Here is an 18,830-nt window from a genome sequence, read left to right on the forward strand (position 1 = left end):
GAGCCCCCGGCGGCCAGAGCGCCGGGAGGAGGGCAGAGAGCCCGGCCGGGGCTCTCCGCTCTCCCGGGTGGCCAGAGCGCCGGGGGGAGGGCGGAGAGCCCCTGGCGGTCAGAGCGCCGGGGGGAGGGCGGCGAGCCCGCCGCGGCTCGTCGCTCTCCCCGACCGGCCGGAGCGCCGGGAGGAGGGTGGCGAGCCCGGCTGGGGCCCCGCCGCGCCGCCCCTCTCCAGGCGCCGCCCCAAGAACATGCTTGGTGGGCTGGTGCCTGGAGCCGGCCCTGGTGTTACACTCTGTGTGCGCATTAGTGCACGTGTGCAGTCTGTGTTACGCTGTGTGTGAGAGTATGGTGTGTGTGTGCTACACATTTTGTATACATGTGTGGTAAATGTTGCACATGTGTGTTCATGTTACATTGCATACGTGTTACACTGTGTGTATATGTGTGGGCGTGTGTGCATGTTACGCTCTGTACGTGTGCGCAGTGTGTATTACATGCTCTGTGCGTGTCCATTGCACTGTGTGTGCATTACATGTGGTGTGCATGTGTGTTACACTCTGTGTGTGCCTGTTACACACTCTCTATGTGTGCTACAGTGTATTCCATGCTCTGTGTCTGTGCACATGTGTGGGTGTTACACTGTATTACACGTTGTGTGTGTGCACGCATGTGGGTGTTATTGTCTGTTACATGCTCTGTGCACATGTGTGGGTGTTAGACTCTGTGTGTTACATTCACTGTGTGTGTGCACGCGTGTGTGTGTTACACTCCATGAGTTATGTTCTGTGTGCATGCACAGGTTTGGGTGTTACATTGTGTGATAAATGCTTTCTATGTGCACATGCATGGTTGTTACATTCTGTGTTACATGCTGTGTGTGTGGGTTACACCGTGCACACGTGTGGATATTACACCCCGTGTGTTACACGCTGTGGGTGTGCACACGTGTGGGTGTTGCACTCTGTGTGTTACACAGTGTGCATGTGTGCAAGTGTGTGGGTGTTACACTCTGTGTGTTACATGTTGTGGGGGTGTTACACACGCAGTGTAGCTGCCTGCACACACAGAGCTATAAATCCGCTGTGGGTGTTGGGGGGGGGGAAGTTAGTGAGTTACACTGACCCCCCCCCAGGCTGCACCCCGGGGCAGGGCAGGAGCGAGGCGCCCCGCCGGCCCGGCGCTGCCCGAGGGACACGTTGGCGGGGGGAGGAGCCCGGGAAGCGCCCCGCCCCCCAGGCCGGGACACACCCCCGGGGCCCGGGCTGCCCGCACTTACCTGGGCAGGGGGCGCGGGAGCAGCGGGGACCGAGGCTGGCAGGGTGCGGGGGACTCTAGGCAGTGGGGTTGTCGCGTGCCCCCACCCCCGCGCGGGGCATTATGGGGGGTGTAGTTTCCCCTGCGCAGGGCATTGTGGGGGGTGTAGTTTCCCCCACGCAGGGCATTGTGGGGGGTGCAGTCCCTCTCGCAGCACCCCAGCCGTGGGGCTGGGTGGGTTGGTGCAGAGCCCAATTCTCGCACCGGCCCCTCTGCCTGCTGGGTCCCTGGTGGGGCCGGGCCACAAACCCAGCAGGGGAGGGTGGGGGGAGGGCGTGTATGGGGACAGCGCGAGATGTGGGGGGTATAAGGATAGAGATATGGGGGGTATAGGGTTGGGGGTATGAGGATGGGAGTATATGGGGATAGAGAGATGGGGGTTGTATGGGGCTGGGAGGGGCTATGGGGATAGAGAGATACGGAGGGGTATAGGGTTGGGGGTATAAGGGGATAGAGAGATGGGGGTTGTATGGGGCTGGGAGGGGCTATGGGGATAGAGAAACATGATGGGTATAGGGTTGGGGGATTCTGTGGGGATATGATAGAGGTCTATAAAATCATGACCTGTGTAGAGAAAGTAGATAAGGAAGTGTTGTTTACTACTTCTCATAACACAAGAATTAGGGGTCACCAAATGAAATTAATAGGCAGCAGGTTTAAAACAAACAAAGGAATTATTTCTTGCCAGAGGCCAAAACTATAACAGGGTTCAAAAAAGAACTAGATACATTCATGGATGACAGGTCCATCAATGGCTATTAGCCAGGACGGTGTCCCTAGCCTCTGTTTGCCAGAAGCTGGGAATGGGCGACAGGGGATGGATCACTTGATGATTCCCTGTTCTGTTCATTCCCTCTGGGGCACCTGGCACTGGCCACTGTCGGAAGACAGGATACTGGGCTAGATGGACCTTTGGTCTGACCCAGTATGGCCGTTCTTATGGACTGGGGGTATGAGGATAGCAGAGGTAGTGCCTGGGGCTAGAGATAGATACAGGGGGTGTATGGGGACAGAGAGAGAGCTATCTCCCTCCCCAGCAGACAGCCAGGATGGTGGGCCTCCAGAATGTGCAGGTGGCCAGGCTCAGAGCTCTACAAACCTGCCCCAACAGCCTGAGGCCAATGTGGCTGCTATTCAGGGATGCCTAGCACCCCATTTGAAGCAGTGCCAAGCACCCCCTAACATCAACAAGGACTGGCAGCACACAGCAGAACAGCCCTGACTGGGATTCGAACCCAGGGCCTACCCTTCCACATCACAACATGCTGCCACTTGAGCGAAGTAATGCCACCTGCAGGCTGCCATAGTACACTGTTATCTTCCATGTACAGCAGTCGCCAGCACTAATGAATTCAAAGCCTTTGGGAGGACAGCCCAACCCGGCTCTCTCCTATTTGAGCCAAGCAGCAGTAGTAGGTTGTTATTCTCTCTTGATTACTGCCCATGCCCATCAGCCCTGAGCTCTGAAAGGAGTCACCCCTTTGCTGGTAGCAGCAGTGGGCTGTTATCCATTACACAGGCCAACCGCCGGAGGGGAGCGTGGCACGTATCAGAGAATAGGTGCCAGCCCACAGGGAACAGCTTGCAGCCCCCGACACGGGGCAGAGAGGATTTTTCAATCACTATCAGCTAGAGGGGCGTGTGCTTTGCTGCTTACATAGCCTGAACTGGACACCCTGCCGGCTCCCTCACCTCCCGCTCCAAGCCCCCCAGCTGGGTCCCAACCCTCACCTCTTCCCCCACTTCAGTCAGGCCCTGACCAAGATTGTGCCAGGCGCTGCACAGACCCCAACTGAGATCAAGCCCCCGTTGTGCTGGGCGCTGCACATGGAGCAAATGAGGAAAGCCAGTGCTCAGGGTGACTGATTTCAAGCAAGGGGCCAATTCCCAGGCATTACCACATTACGCTGAAAAACAGACCCGGTCCGAAATGACTCGGAGCTTAACAGGTGGAGAGGAGGGATTTGCATCTCTCTGGCCCGCCCTGCAAACGGAGTGAGATGTCTCCCATGGGGGATCCCCCAAACAGGGCCCTCCACTGTGTGAAATCACAGTGGCTCTGGGAGAGCCATGCAGCTGCTCTGAATGCCTGTCTGTCGCACCCTGGGGGAGAGCTGGGCTGAGAGTGCTGGGTTCGAGCTATGGGTGCTGGAACTAGGGGCGTGTGGGCTGACTTGAAGTGGTTTCCATTCTATACAGGGTTCACTGGCTCTCAGCACCCCCCACTACACAAATTGTCCCAGCACCCCTGGTTCGATCCCCGGCCCTGGGAGGGGACTGGGGTCTAGTGGATTAAAGCAGGGGACGGTGCCCTGGCTCTGGGAGGGCTATGCCGCGGAGTGCAGAGGGCTCTCTTCCTTGCCAATAGCTGGATTTTGTCCTGCCTTGAGGCTTGTGTTCCCTCTGGGACAAAAGCTGTTTTTCTTGCCATCTGGATTTCACGTGGGTTGACGGGAGAGGGTTTGTGAGGGGGGAAAGTGTCTTATATTGCCACTTAGATACAGAATCACACAGGGACCTGGGCTCATTTACTCCACTAGGGAGCAGCAGGGATACACACACACAGCCCCGAATCCCTCCAGCAGGGGGCAGTGCTGTGCACGTGTGCACACATGACTGATTCCCTCTAGCAGGGGGCAGTGTTATGCACATGCACGCACACACACACAGCCCCGCATCCCTCCAGCAAGGAGCAGTGCTGCACACACACGACTGATTCCCTCCAGTAGACGGCAGTGCTGCACACAGATGAACGATTCCCTCCAGCAGGGGGCAGTGCTGCACACAGACGACCGATTCCCTCCAGCAGGGGGCAGTGCTGCACACACACGACGGATTCCCTCCAGTAGAGGGCAGTGCTGCACACCCACACACTCTTACTTTACACCCTTTATTAATAAAATCCCCAGCTCTCCTCTCCAGCAAATGACTCCCCTCTGGGAGCCTGTTTAATTCACCCCCCATTCCCTAGCAGCACGTCCGAGTGGGGTCTAGTTGGCGTGTCCATGCTGTGGGGGAGTCCTGGGTGTTGGACACTGTCAGACCTTTAATCCCAGGCAACCCATGCTGAGAGGCGGGTCTCCCTCCTCTCTGGCATGACCTCTGACCCCAGCCCCCTAAGCCACATGGCTCATCTGCAGCTGCTCAGCCAGGTCCTGGGCAGGGCGATGGAGGGCCTGGTGCTGCAGCAGGTTGGATCTCTGGGTGAACGCCTTCCCGCACTGGGGGCACTGGTAGGGCCGCTCCCCGGTGTGGATGCGCCGGTGCTGGGCGAGGTGGGAGCTCCAGTTGAAGCCCTTCCCGCAGTCCGGGCAGCAGTGGGATTTCTGGCCCGTGTGCAGGGAGCGGTGCTGGGTCAGGTGCTTGCCGTGGCGGAAGCTGCGCCCGCACTCGGGGCATTGATAGGGTCTCTCCGACGTGTGGGTGCGCAGGTGCTGCAGCAGGTTGGAGCTGTCGCCGAAGCCCTTCCCGCAGTGGGTGCAGACAAAGGGGCGCTCGCCGGTGTGGGTGCGCCGGTGCTGCAGCAGGTTGGAGCGCTGGCTGAAGGCCTTGCCGCACTGGGCGCAGGGGAAGGGGCGCTCGCCGGTGTGGGTGCGCCGGTGCTGCGCCAGGTGGGCGTTGTGGCGGAAACCGCGCCCGCAGTCAGGGCAGCTGTAGGGTTTCTCCTCGGTGTGGGTGCGCCAGTGCTGCGCCAGGTTGGAGCTCTGGTAGAAGCTCTTCCCGCACTCCCCGCACTTGTAGGGCTTTTCGCCCGTGTGGATCCGCTGGTGCCGGATCAGGAGGGTGCTGCGGGCAAAACTCTTCCCGCACTCGGGGCACTGATAGGGCCGGCCTGTCCCAACCTGACTCTGCCCCTGCTCAGGGGTCCCGTGCAGCTCCGCTCCCACAGGCCCTGTCTGCTGAGGATTCTCCTCCTCCGTCCCGGCACCTGCTGGGAGAGAGAGAGAATCCAGCCAGGGCTCATTCCCAGCGCTGGGGAGAAAGGGGGGGTTTATCGCTGAGCAGAAAACCTGATGGGCAGGAAGCGAATCCCCCAAACCCTTCCCAGAGGGGAGAGGAGGGGCCGGGGCTGTCCGAACGGCCCAGCTGACCCCTCAGAGAAAGGCTGGGGGAGGGGAGGGTTCCTGCCAGGGGTGGGATCCAGGAGTGACACCTGCTGGGGATGACACTGAGCGAGTGGAGACAGACCTGGGGGGCTCCCAGAGGCTTTGCTGGGATCCCAGCTTTTGCCTTCACTCCCGGACGGTCTCCGAGCCGGTGTCGCTCATTCCTCACCTGCGTGGGTGCCTCTCGGGGTCTCCCTTTCCTCGGAGCCCTGGAGATCCGGGACCCTCGGCTCTTCCCCTCGCTCCATCCGGGAGGTCACGGTCGGGTCAGGGACAGGGAATTCTGCTGGAGGGAAGGCGAGACCAGCTTGGTGAAATTTCCCCCGAGGTCTCGGTACGGAGAACACGCCCTGGCTTTAACCCGGGCCCCGCTCTCTGCTGGGGGCACACGGGATCCGCACTGTGGGGTGACGGACCCTGTGCTGCTGGGCCTGGGGGCAGCAGGGCTGATCCCCCAGAAATCTAAGCGGGGAAGAGCCCTGAGCCGTAGCTGCCCCGGGTCCATCAAAGCCCGTCGAGCTCCTGATCCCCGAGGGGCAGCGGCGCCTCACCCAGCGAGATCAGAGTCTGGTAATTCTCCTGCATGACGTCCCTGTAGAGCTGCCTCTGCCCTTCGTCCAGGAGCCCCCACTCCTCCCGGGAGAAATACACGGCCACCTCCTCGAACCCCACCGGCGCCTGGAACCACCGGGGCAGGGACCCCGCTCAGCACCTGCCGCTCTGGGCAGGAACGGGCTGGGGCTGGGAGCCTGTCCCACTCTTAGGTCTGTCCCCTTTGCAAGGGACTCTGGGAAATGCAGTTCCCCTTTGCAATGCACCATGGGCAGGGTTGGCCACTTGGGAGATTTCTGGCCCACCTCCTCTTGCATATTCATGATGGGGGTGGGGCGCTGTAACTGTCCCGTGTTAGCCTGGCAGGGACAGGGAGCTCCAGGAGGCAGAACTGAGAACCAAGTGAATGTCCAAAGGACATACCAGGGGCACTAGCTCTGATCCAGCCCCAGCCAGGAGCAGGGGACTGGCTGGCTCAGGGAGGTGGGGAAAGGGACATGGGGCCTTTCCCCTCTAGGGGGTGCTGCCCCCTACTGGTTGAGATCTGTTACACCCACTCATAGTGCAACAGAGGATCTTTTCTTGGGGTGTTTGAAGCATAACCAGGCTGGGGAAACCCCCTGCTAAACTTCAGCGGGAGGCAGACAAGGAGCGTCAGGCTCACCCAAAATCATGAGATTAGGTAAAAAGAACAGATTTGAGGTTCTTTTTCTTTGCCTTCTGCTTTGTGAGCCTTTAGGCTGCATGGGGGTCACATTTTGAAGCTTTCTCCACAGCCACGAGGGCTAGAAACGTACTTTTTCTTTAAGAATGAAGGCTGGAATTATCACATCTCCACTTGACTCCAGGAGCTGGGGCTTTAAGGAAAAATAATTAGCATGAGACTCATGAAAAATCATGAGAGCTGGCAACACTGGGGGAGGGGATTCTGCGCTGCCCTGTCTGGTGTTTCCGTCTCTCCCCAGGAGACTGTGGAGGCAAACCAACATCCCCAGGCCAGTCCCTTGTCTGTGGGACCAGAGATCCAGGGATCTCATGAGAAGTATGCAATAGCAGGGACATGTTGGATTAATATGCGTTGACTTACCTACATAATATAGATTCCTTCCCCTCCGCTCCCCCCCCCATTTCTGTTTGGCTCTGCCCACCCGGCCCAACCACTTCCCCCCCTCCCTTGCTCCCCCCAATGGCTCCCTGACCATAGAGCAGGGGTGGCCAACCTGAGCCTGAGAAGGAGCCAGAATTTACCAATGTACATTGCCAAAGAGCCACAGTAATACGTCAGCAGCCCCCCCATTAGCTCTCCACCCCCCGCTCCCAGCACCTCCCGCCCACCGGCAGCCCCGCCGATCAGCACCTCCCACTCTCTCCCTGCACCTCCCGATCAGCTGTTTTGTGGCGTGCAGGAGGCTCTGGGGGGGGAGGGAGAGGAGCGAGGGCATGGCAGGCTCCGAGGAGTGGGGGCAGGGCCTGTGGCAGAGCCAGGGGTTGAGCAGTGAGCACCCCCCGGCACCTTGGAAAGTTGGAGCCTGTAGCTCCAGCCCCAGAGTCGTGCCTATACAAGGAGCCGCATATTAACGTCTGAAGAGCCGCATGTGGCTCCGGAGCCACAGGTTGGCCACCCGTGCCATAGAGCACTGATCCCCCACAGCCACCCTGAGGCCATAGAGATGTAGCTAAGAGTGGCTGCCTGCACTGGTCCACTCTATCCATTATGTGACCCAGGGCACTAGCATTGTCCAGGGCTGTAGGCCAGCTGAGAGAAACTCTAGGGCAGGGTCTCTATGGTGAGTCTTCCAGGCACCGTCCAGGAGTCTAATAACCATAGAGATACAGTTTTCTCTGCCAGCCTTGCCACAGAATATGGCCAGAGTGACCACCTATGTAGTACCAATCTAGCCATGTCACTATCCATATCTCTATGGTTATGGGTTGGGGAGCATTATGATCTAGGGCAGAGCTGGTGCTAGGCATAAGCAGACTGAGCAATTGCTTAGGGCCCCAAGAAGCTCAAGGGGGACCCCTATTCGCTTGTTTTAGTATTGGAGGAGCCGAAAATATTCTTGCTTTGGGCCCCCAATGGGCTATCACCTGCACTGATCTAGGTATTTTCAAGCTTTTTGATACCAGGGACCGGCTTGCTGCCTCCTAAACTGTGTCAGGGAGATCTCAGGGACCAGTGCTGATCCACAGACCGGTCATTGAGAAACACTGCTCCAGAGAGTACAGTGCCCTGGAGGGTGTTACAATCTAGGAGCATTCTTGGGGAGTCTCTATTACTTGGTCTCCTGCAGGGGTTACACTCTGGGACGTCTTCCAAGCATCTCTATGGTTTAGAATCCTAAAGGAGTCTGGGAGGGCTGCTGAGGGTTGCTAATCCCCCTGAAGGGATTACGCGGTGGGAGGATTCGCGAGGGTCTCTATGATTTGGAGTCCTGGTGGGGTTACGCTCTGGTAGAGCTGCCAGGGGTCTCTATGGTTTAGAATCCTGGAGGAGATTCCATTCTGGAACATGGGAGATCTCCCAGGAGTCTCTATGGTTTAGAATCCTGGAGGAGGTTCCATTCTAGAATGTGGGAGATCTCCCAGGAGTCTCTATGGTTTAGAATCCTGGAGGGGGGTTACAGTCTGGGAGGTCTCACAGAGGTATCTCTCAGTATAGTCCAGACCCCACCACAGAACTGGGAGCCTCCTGGCCCATCTGGGAGCCCAAGCAGCTTCTGAGCTTCCCCGGCAGCACGGCGACACGTCCAGGGTCATTCTGACCCCCAAGACGGGGTCCACAGCACAGACACGGGGGGAGGCAAATCACAGGGGAAGGGAGTTTATTTCCTACAGGTACAACTTGCTAACACAACAAGAGACTCAAATCGGTCACAAAATCCAGCAGGGGAGCAGGATCCAGGCACCTGTTGGGAACAGAGAGTTTGGGCTGGGGCCAGACTGACTTCTGGGAAGCTCTCTGGCTGCTCCAGGCCAGGAGGGGATGTTCCCCAGGTGTCACTGGGCTCCTGAATGTGCAGCTCCATGCGCTGCAAAGAGAGGAGCCAGGCACTGGAGAGGAGACAAGCTGCCCCCTGTCTGGGTGTGTCCGTTTGTCCAGCCTCGCTGGTACCCAGCAGTCTCACACACCCCCAGCTCCCAAACCCCCTGTGAAAGGGGGAAGGAGCCGAGAGTGTGGTCCAGAGGCAGCCAGATTCTGGAGAGTGAAAGGATGGTCGTCCTCCCCCTCCCCTCCCACCCCGGACGGGCACAGGCATTAGGGGACAGGATGGGCCTGCAAGAGTTAATGATCCCTGCGGAGTGGGGGGTGGGAGAGCAGGAGAGGCCCCCAAACTGGGGCACTTTGCCCCCAGCTCCAGCATGGATGGGATTCCCAGGGCACCGGGGAGAAACTCGGATCCTTCTTTCTCCAACTTTCCCCCAAAACCTCTTCTTCCACTGAGTCCACACCCCGAATAAAACCACCTCCCCCATCCTCCACACGAATTCTAAATAACCCATCCGTCCCCACCCTCATTCCGTTCCGATCCTCTTCGGATGAGCCTATGTATCATGCTGAGTTCCCATATCAACACTTTTCAGCCTAGATCCCAAAGCGCTTTCCCAAAGGCGGGTCAGCACGCAGCACCGTCCCCTTTTCCCAGATGAGGCACTAAGGCAGAGACAGGAGAAAAGACTCACCCAAGAGCACAAAAGCAAGTGTCAGAGTCAGGGATAGAACCCAGGAGTCCTGTCTCGCAACCCCCACCTTGCTCTCACCACTAGACCCCAGTCTCCTCCCAGAGCCAGGATGAGAACCCAGGAGTCCTGTCTCCCTGCCCCCCTCTCTCTCTCTCACCCCTGACCCCACTCCTCTTCCAGAGCCAGGGAAAGAACCCAAGTGTCCTCACTCCCAGCCCCCTGCTCTAACCACTAGACTCTACTCCCAGGGAACCCAGGAGTCCTGGTTCTCAGCCCTCTCCCATCTCTAAATCCCCTCCCCTCCCAGGGACACCCCCGTGGGGTTCCCGTGTCCCTTCTTGGTCAGCCGAGGTATTTCTGGATGTGTCCGAGCGGGCCAGCTCCCCCAGCCGCTCCCCAGGCAGGGCCGGTGTCTTCGCGGTGCGTGCGCCGGTGCTGCCGCAGGTTGGAGCTGAGGCTGAAGGCTTTGCCACACTGCAGGCAGGCGAAGGGCTTCTCGCCGGTGTGCGTGCGGTGGTGCTGCAGGAGGGCCGAGCTCTGGGCGAAGGCCTTGCCGCACTCGGTGCAGTGGTAGGGCCGGTGCCCGCGGTGGCTGCGCTGGTGCTGCATGAGGTTGGAGCTCTGGCTGAAGCGCTTGCCGCACTCGGGGCAGGGGTAGGGCCGCTCCCCCTTGTGGCTGCGCTGGTGCTTGACCAGGGTGGAGGAGACGCTGAAGCTCTTGCCGCACTCGGGGCAGCGATAGGGCCGCTCGCCGGTGTGGGTGCGCCGGTGCTTCGCCAGGTCGGCGCTCTGACTGAAGCCGCGCCCGCACTCCGCACAGGCGAAGGGCTTCTCGCCCGTGTGCACCCGCCGATGGGTCACCAGGTGCGAACTCTTCCCGAACACCTTCCCGCACACCCCGCACGGGTGGGCCTTGGGGGCGGCTGGGGGGCGGTGGTGGCTCTTGCGGTGCTGCGAGAGGGCTGAGCTGAGGGGGAAGCAGCGCCCGCAGGCCCCGCAGCGGTAGGGGCGGCGCTCTGTGTGCTCCCGCACGTGCTGCACGAAGTCCAGGCTCAGGGCGAAGGCGCGCCCGCAGTCGGGGCACTTGTAGGGCGGCTCACAGCGGTGGGTGCGGCGGTGCTGGCGCAGGTGGGAGCTCTCGGCGAAGGCCTTGCCGCACTCGGCACATTTGTAGGGCCGCTCGCCCGTGTGCGTGCGCTGGTGGCGGATCAGGTGGGAGCTGAGCGTGAAGCTCTTCCCGCACTCGGTGCATTTGTAGGGGCGCTCCCCGGTGTGGATGCGCTGGTGCTGGCTGAGGTTGGAGCCACGGCTGAAGCTCTTCCCGCAGTCGGGGCATTTGTAGGGTCTCTCCCCGGTGTGGGTGCGCTGGTGGCGGGTCAGCAGCGAGCTCTGGCTGAAGGCCTTGCCGCACTCGCCGCATTTGTAGGGGCGCTCCCCGGTGTGGATGCGCTGGTGCCGGATGAGGTGGGAGCTCTGGTGGAAGCTCTTCCCGCACTCGGGGCATTTGTAGGGCTTCTCACCCATGTGGGTGCGCTGGTGCACCAGGATCTCCTGCAGGGGGCTCTCGCACACTGTCTCCCAGTCAGGCCGGCCCTCCCCCTGCTTGGGGCTGCCGTAAGACTCCATTCCTGCAGGCCCTTCCCGCTGGAGATTCTCCTCCGTCCTGGCACATGCTAGGAGACAGAGAATCCAGACAGGGCTCATTCCCTGGCCAAGGGAGACAGAAAACCTGATGGGCAGGAAGCTGAACCCCCCCAACCCTTCGCAAGAAGGGAGAGGAGAGGCCACGTCTGCCCCAATGGCCCAGCTGCCGCAGGGGACCCACGACTGCTGTCCTGCCAACTCACCGTGGGGTCTGGTCTGCTCTGCTCTCCCCTGCTAAGCAGGGTCTGGTCTGATTGGCCGCCGGATGGGAGACACCCCCCCCCCATCCCCGGCCCAGTAGCGGGGTGATGCTAACCCCCAGAGATCCCAACCCCACAGGGTCTCTCCTCTCTGGCCTGTGTGCTGGGGCTGTGCTGGGAAGTGGTCCCAGCTGAACTGCAGCAAAGAGACCCTCCCTCTGGCAGGGCAGATCCCAGCTGTGCCCAGAGAGATGCCAGGGCGGGCACTGGCCTGGGGAGCTGGCTCTGCTCCCAGGCACCATTAGTATCCATAAAGAAGGGGCCTAGAATGTGAGTCACCACTGCCCCCCCCCAATAACCACAGAGACAGGGCCTAGAGCACAAGTTTCCCTGGCCTGCCCATACCACAGAGACGCGACCTAGAACATACATCACCCTGCCCCCGCACCCCAGTAACTATAGAGGTGGAGCCTAGAGGTCCCTACGCACCTGTATCCATAGTGATGGGGGTCTAGCCCCTTCCACATCTCCCCATCCCATCTCTATGGAAACAGAATTGGATGAGGGGGGGTGTTGCTCAGGGAGATGCTGCGGGGGAGATTTTAGGATCCTCAGTGGCCCTTGGGGTTCCCCAGCTGTCATGAGGGGAGCAGAAAGAGGCAGTGCTGAGCACTGGGGGAGGCAAAGGGGGAGAATCTGGCCCCACAGGGTGCAGGAGTTGGAGCCCAATTCCCCACCACTGCTGGGCATGTTCCTCATGGCTGTGGATGGGGTCACACAGTAACAGGAATGGGGGAGTGGAAAACAGAACAGGGGGGCTCCCAATGGCTTTTCCCTTCACTCCCAGTCCCTAAGCCCGTGTCAATCATTCCTTACCTGCGCGGGCACCTCTCAGGATCTCCCTTTCCTCGGAGCCCTGGAGATCCGGGACCCTGGGCTCTTCCCCTCGCTCCAGCCGGGAGATCCCGGCCGGGTCGGGGAATCCTGGTGCAGGGCCAGGCATGATCCCAGTCATGTGGAGGGAGCTGCTGAATTCAAACACATTGTTAGCTTTCCCCTTCTCATTCTGGTGCCATCCACTGTTAGCACCCCACTTCCAGAGGGCCCCTTAGCCAAGAGCTTAATTAACTAATCATGGCACCATCACTCAACACCTCCCAGCCCGATAGTTGGGATTGGGACAATTTACAACCACAAGACAATGCTTTATTCCCAGCTGATTCCACTTCCACATGCCACAGAACGCTCCACACCTGCCCCAGGGCATTCTCTGGCCCTAGAAAGCAGCTGTTGGTCTCAATGAGTTTTCCATGCTAAAGATTTTCATTTAATCACTTCTGACCTGAGAAAGGCTAGGCATAGAATAAGATGAAACCAGAGATCGGAAGAGACATGTATTAAGTGCCCAGAATGCACAATTAGCAGCAGAACTTCAGTTTTCACCAAGGAAAAAACATGTTTCTAGCTCTCATAGGTGCACAGAAAATATGGAGAACATGACCCAGCATCTGCCTGAGTCTGCAGAGAGCCTGAACTGATCACTCTGAGGCCTGGTCCACACGACACAGGTAGGCTGATGTAAGGCAGCTTACATCGACCTGGCTCTGTAAGCGTCTACACTAAAATATAGCTCCCACCGATGTAACTCGCCCACTGCACCGACTTAATAACTCCATCTCCGCAAAGGCGTAGCGCTTAAGTCGATGTAGTTAGGTCGACACAGAGTCCGTGTAAAAACTGCGTTACTTACATCCACTGTTGCTGCCTTTCAGAAACCATCCCCCAATGCCCCCCACTGGTAGCTAATAAGCTCCTGGTGAGGACGCGTGCCGCCGACACAAGGAGCGTAGTGTGGACGTGTAAAACCGATTCAATCTCTGCAATGGCTGTACTTAGATGGACTTAGTATCGTAGCGTAGACTTGCCCTGAAAGGCATGAATTGCCTCCACTCTTCTCAATGGGGGCATCGACTCTGAAACCTAATGAGGACGTGTAACATGCCAAAGTTGTTGGGCTGCCCCTTCCAGCTCAGGCACTTCTCTCAAACCACCTCCTGGGTGCTCAAACCTTCAGCCAGCCCCGACCCCGCTACCCCCAACACATGCCAATTCCAGGAGGCGAATACCATCAACACAGAAATCACTGGGGCTCGGAGAACCAGGAGGGCGGGGGAGAAGATTAAACACCCAGACACCCCCCCACACCCTGGACTCCTGGGTTCCATTTCTGCACCATTCAGTACAGGCCTTGGGGAGTTACTGAAACACGGCTCCTGTACAATTTCCAGCTGGAATTAGGGCCACATGCCCGGGGGGCTTTGCAACCATCGCAGCGCTCTCTCCTCTGCTCCCGGGGACCCCTGTGGCCAGATCCCCTGGGCTTAGCATCTTTCCCTTCCCCAGCCCCACCCCGCCACTGCCCGGTGGTCTCTCCGGTCCCAGCCCCCTTCGGCTCCGATCCCCTCCTCACCGCGGCCGCTGCCTCCGGGCAGCGATTTCCTGCCTCGGCTGCTGTTTCTCGCCCCCGCTCAGCGCCCGGCCGGGGCGATCCCCTCCCGGGGCCGGAGCTGCAGCCGGAGACGCGGCCCCGCAGCAGCCCTGGCCGGCCGCGGGTCTCTTTGTGCGCTCCCCTCCCAGCTGCCAGGCGCACACACAACACAGCACAAGCCGGGGGGATTGCTGGGAACAGGAAGGTCCCTGCCTTATTCCGTCCCCTCCTTGCAATAGTTCCTGATCTCGCCTAGGAATCGCCCCATGGGGGGGGGGGGGGGGTGCGACTGCCCCCAGCCCAGCTGAGAGGAGAGCCAGGGGCATTAGCACGTGTCCTGAAACCCGGGGCTACTTGCACCCCCAGCCCCTACGCGCTGCAGGGTCACTGGATCTGGGTAGGAGCGGGGTGAGGGCGCAGGAGGGGGCCTCACAGTCCGTCTGGCCCCAGTGTGGTGCTAAGGGGGCGCCGTGCCGAGCGGCGGGGAACGGGGGTGGGGGGTTCAGTAGGGGGCGCTCTCCCCTCACAGTCAGGGCTGGCCCCAAATGCGCCACTAGGGGGGGGCTGTGTACTCGCTGCTGCAGCAGCCCCTGGTGGCGGACTGAGGCATTGCATAAGCCTGGCCCCTGAAACCTGAGTCAATCCTGAACTTTTCATCCACAGCCCCTGGGGGTTCATGGAACAGCAGAAACCAGCTGGAGACTAGGAGCAGAGCTTCAGCCACTCACCTTCTGTTGCTCAAGGGCTCCCCAGCTCTGGGTCTAGTGGGTTAGATCAGGAGGGCTGGGAGTCGAGACTCCTGGGTTCTTGGATGGCTGTATACTAATGCTAGAAGTATGGAGAATAAACAGGAAGAACTAAAACTATTAGTGAATAATCACACTTAGGCCATCACTGACATCACAGTGACTTGGTGGGACAATTGACATGACTGGACTATTGGTATAGACGGGTCCACCAGCTTGTTCAGGAAGGACAGGTAGGGGAACAAAGGGAGGAGGGGTTGCCTTGAATATCCAAGATGTATACACTTACACTGAGATTGAACGAGAAGGGAGGCAGGCTGCTGAAAGTCTCTGGGAAAGGATAAAGGGAGTAAAATATAAGGGTAAGGTCATGGTAGGGGTCTACGAGGGACCATCAATTGGTGGATGAGGCTTTTTTTAAACAACTAACAAAATCATCCCAAACACAAGCCTTAGGGCAAACGTCCACTTAAAATACTGCACCGGTGTAGCACTTGAAGACACTCTAAGATGACAGGAAAAAGCTCTTCCTTCAGCGTAGTTATTCCACCTCCCCAAAAAGCGGTAACTGTCGACGGGAGAAGCTCTCCTTCTGCCATAGCGGTGTAGACGGCGGGTTAGGTTGGTGTAACTACGTGGCTCAGAGGTGTGGATTTTTCACACCCCTGAGCGATGAAGTTATACCACTAGAAGTCTGTAGTGTAGACCAGACCTTAGCGGTGATGGAGGACTTCACCTACACAGACAGCTGTTGGGAAAGTACAGCAGGACACAGATTTTCCAACAAGTTCTTGGGCTGCATTGGAGACGACTTTTATTGCAGAAGGTGGAGAGAGCGACTAGAGGAGAGGCTGTCCTAGAGTGGATTCGGACAAACAGGGTGGAACTGGTTGAGAATTTGAAGGTGGAAGGCAGATTGGGTCAACGTGATCATGAAAAGATGGAGTTCATGGTTCTAAGGAATAGTAGGAGGGAAAACAGCAGAATAAAAAAAACAATGGACTTCAAGAAGGCAGGCGTTAGCAAACTCAGGGAAATGGCAGGTCAGAGCCCATGAGAAGCAAGTCTAAGGGAAACAAGTGCAGGGGAGCTGGCAGTTTTTTAAAGAGATATTATTAAGAGCAAACCATCCCCAGGCTCAGGAGAGAAGGAAGTACGGTAAGTGACCACCCTGGCTTAACCAGATCTTCAAAGACCTGAAACTCAACAAAGAGTCATACGAAAAGCGGAAACTAGGTCAACTTACGAAGGATGAGAGTATGTAGGGACTAAAGTTACAAAGGCCAAGGCACTAAACAAGATTCAATTAGCTAGGGCCATACAGGGTAATAAGAAAACATTTTACAAACACATTAGAAACAAGAGGAAGACCAAGGACAGGGTAGGCGCATTACTCAATGAAGAGGGAAAGACAATAACAACAAAACGCAGCAATGGCCAAAGTGTTAAATGCCCTTTTTGTTTCAGTTTTCACCAAACAGGTTAGCAGTGACTGGATGTCTAACGTCGTGAACATCCGTGTAAATGGGGTAGAATCTGTGTTAAAATAGGGAAAGAACAAGCTGGGAATTAAGTTAGATGTCTTCAGGTCAGCAGGGTCTGATGGAATACGTCTAGAATACCTAAGGAACTGGCTGAAGAGATCTCTGAGCCGTTAGCAATTATCTCTGAGAACTCATGGAGAATGGGAGAGAGACCCAAGGCCTGGAAAAGGGCAAATACAGTACCCATCTATAGAAAGGGGAATAAGGGCAACCCAGGGAATTATAGACCAGTCAGCTTAACTTCAGTACCCAGAAAGATAATGGAGCAAACACACACTCACTTTGTAAGCACCTAGAAGAAAATAAGGTAATAAGTAACAGTCAACATGAATTTGTCAAGAACAAATCATATCAAACCAACCTAATATCCTTCTCTGACAGGATAACAAGACTTGTGGATCGGGAGGGGAAAGCAGTAGATGTCACACATCTCAACTTTAGTACGGCTTTTGATACTGTCTTACATGAACGTCTCATAAGCAAACTAAGGAAATACAGCCTAGATGAACCTACTATAAGGTGAACGCACAACTGGTTGGCAAACCATACTCTGACTAGTTAAGGGCATATCAAGCGGGGTCCCACAGGGATGAGTTCTGGGTCCAGTTCTGTTCAATATCTTCATAAATGATTTGGACGATGGCATAGAGAGTACACTTATAAAGTTTGCAGATGATACCAAGATGGGAGGGGTTGCAAGCACTTGAGGACAAGATTAGAATTAAAAATGATCATGACAAACTGTAGAAATAAATAAATAAGATGAAATTCAGTAAGACAAACACAAAGTACTCCACTTAGGAAGGAACAATCAGTTGCACCCATACAAAATGGGAAATGACTGCCTACGAAGGAGTACTGCGGAAAGGGATCTGGGGGTCATAGTGGATCACAAGCTAAATATGAGTCAAAGAGTGTCATACTGTTGCAAAAAAAGCAAACATCATTCTGGGATGTATTAGCAGGAGGGTTGTTAGCAAGACACAAGAAGTAATTCTTCCACTCTACTCTGCGCTGATTAGGCTTCAACTGGAGTATTGTGTCCTGTTCTGGGCGCCACATTTCAGGATGGATGTGGATAAATTGGAGAGAGTCCAGAGGAGAGCAACAAAAATGATTAAAGGTTTAGAAAACAACTGAAAAAACTGAGTTTTTCTGGAGAAGAGAAGACTGAAGGGAACCATGACAACTGTCTTCAAGTATGTAAGAGATTGTTACAAAGAGAAGGGTGCCAAATTGTTCTCCTTATACACTAAGGACATGACAAGACTAATGGGCTTACATTGCAGCAAGGGAGACTTAGGTTAGATATTAGGAAAAACATCCTGTCAGGGTAGTTAAGCACTGGAACAGGTTACCAAGGGAGAGTGTGGAATCTCCGTCATTGGAGATTTTTCAGAATAGGCTGGACACACACCTGTCTGGAACGGTCTAGATAATACTTAAAAGTGCCTCAGTGCACGGGACTGGATGAGCTATCAAAGTCCTTTCCAGTCCTACATTTTTATGATTCTATCCCCAACTCTGGGAGGGAAATGAGGTTGAGTCAGCTGGAAGGAAGTCAAGAGTCCCAGGTTCTATCTATGGCTCTGGGAGGGGAGTGGGGCCTAGTGGATTGGGGGCTGGGACTCAACTCCGGGGTTCTCTGCCCCACTTCTGAGAGGGGAGCAGGGCCACATGAATGGAGCAGCACCATCCCAAGGACAGGGTCTCCACCTCAGCCCCTCTCAGCCATCATGGCAGCAAAGAGGGTGATGGGATGCAGCATTCCCCTTAAATTTCACTGGCTGGATGAAGGCTCTGGGGTCATGGGACAACCCTTCCATCTCAGCAGCTCTTAACTCTCCAGTGCTGGGTGACAGGTTAGAAAAGGAGACACCCCTTTCCCATTCCCCCGGAGTATGAAAGCCGTGAGCTGCCACCTGGCAGTGCCCTGGCTGACCACAGGCAAAAATTTTGCCAATATTTTAAAAGGGTAAACAGGATGACCTGGATAATCATAGGCCTGTCAGCCCGACCTCAATCCCACTGAAGATAATAGATCAGCTGTTGGGGGACTCCATTAATAAAGGAAAGCAATGTAATTCATACCAAGCAGCATAGGTTTATGGACAATAGATCTAGTCAAACTTTCGTAACTTTGTTTGGATGAGATGACAAGTGTGACTGACACAGGCAATAGTGTTGCTATATTTCGACTTCTGTAAGGCCTTTGACTTGGTACCACATGATATTCTGATTAAAAAACTAGAACGCTATAAAATTAACATGACCCACATTGAAGGGATTAAGACAGCTAACTGGTAAGTCTCACAATGTAACCGTAAATGGGGAATCACCATTGAATGGATGTGTTTCCACTGGGGTCCCGCAGGGATCGGTTTGTGGCCCTACATTATTTAACATTTTTGTCAGTGACCTGGAAGAAAACAAAATCATCACTGACGAAGTTTGCGGATGACACAAAAATTGAGTGGGAAATAATAAAGAGGACAAGTCACTGACAGAGCGACCGGGTCGGCTGGTAAATTGGGCACAACGTGTGTTTTAATACAG

At 56.3% G+C, this 18,830-nt stretch overlaps 2 protein-coding genes across 4 annotated transcripts in view; both read right to left on the reverse strand.

Moving 5' to 3' along the window:
* CUNH16orf58 (chromosome unknown C16orf58 homolog) overlaps positions 1-1,357 on the reverse strand; it is a 10,015-nt gene extending 8,658 nt beyond the window's left edge. The window contains exon 1 of the mRNA XM_026661077.1: positions 1,273-1,357. The gene's annotated coding sequence lies outside the window, so the exon portion shown is untranslated. The remainder of the gene's footprint in view (positions 1-1,272) is intronic.
* A 2,829-nt stretch (positions 1,358-4,186) lies between these two features.
* On the reverse strand, positions 4,187-14,139 carry LOC112109513 (zinc finger protein 345-like). 3 transcript variants are annotated; one of them, XM_029913798.1, is made up of 3 exons: positions 12,373-12,906; positions 10,095-11,325; positions 4,187-5,096 (listed from the first exon to the last, which is right to left on the reverse strand). In XM_029913798.1, exons 1-3 carry the CDS (start codon positions 12,509-12,511, stop codon positions 4,427-4,429), a joined length of 2,040 nt encoding a protein of 679 aa, XP_029769658.1. In that variant the 5' UTR covers positions 12,512-12,906; the 3' UTR covers positions 4,187-4,426. The 3 variants fall into 3 exon arrangements, with proteins under 3 accessions (XP_029769658.1, XP_029769656.1, XP_029769657.1); XM_029913796.1 differs by lacking the exon at positions 4,187-5,096 and adding an exon at positions 13,967-14,139 and having other exon boundaries at positions 8,796-11,325; positions 12,373-12,521; XM_029913797.1 differs by lacking the exon at positions 4,187-5,096 and adding an exon at positions 13,967-14,139 and having other exon boundaries at positions 8,796-11,325; positions 12,373-12,524.
* Positions 14,140-18,830: the final 4,691 nt, after the last annotated feature.

This window comes from Terrapene carolina, unplaced genomic scaffold, assembly GCF_002925995.2.
Source record: "Terrapene carolina triunguis isolate 2854851 unplaced genomic scaffold, T_m_triunguis-2.0 Scaffold926, whole genome shotgun sequence".
NCBI classification, from domain to species: domain Eukaryota; kingdom Metazoa; phylum Chordata; order Testudines; family Emydidae; genus Terrapene; species Terrapene triunguis.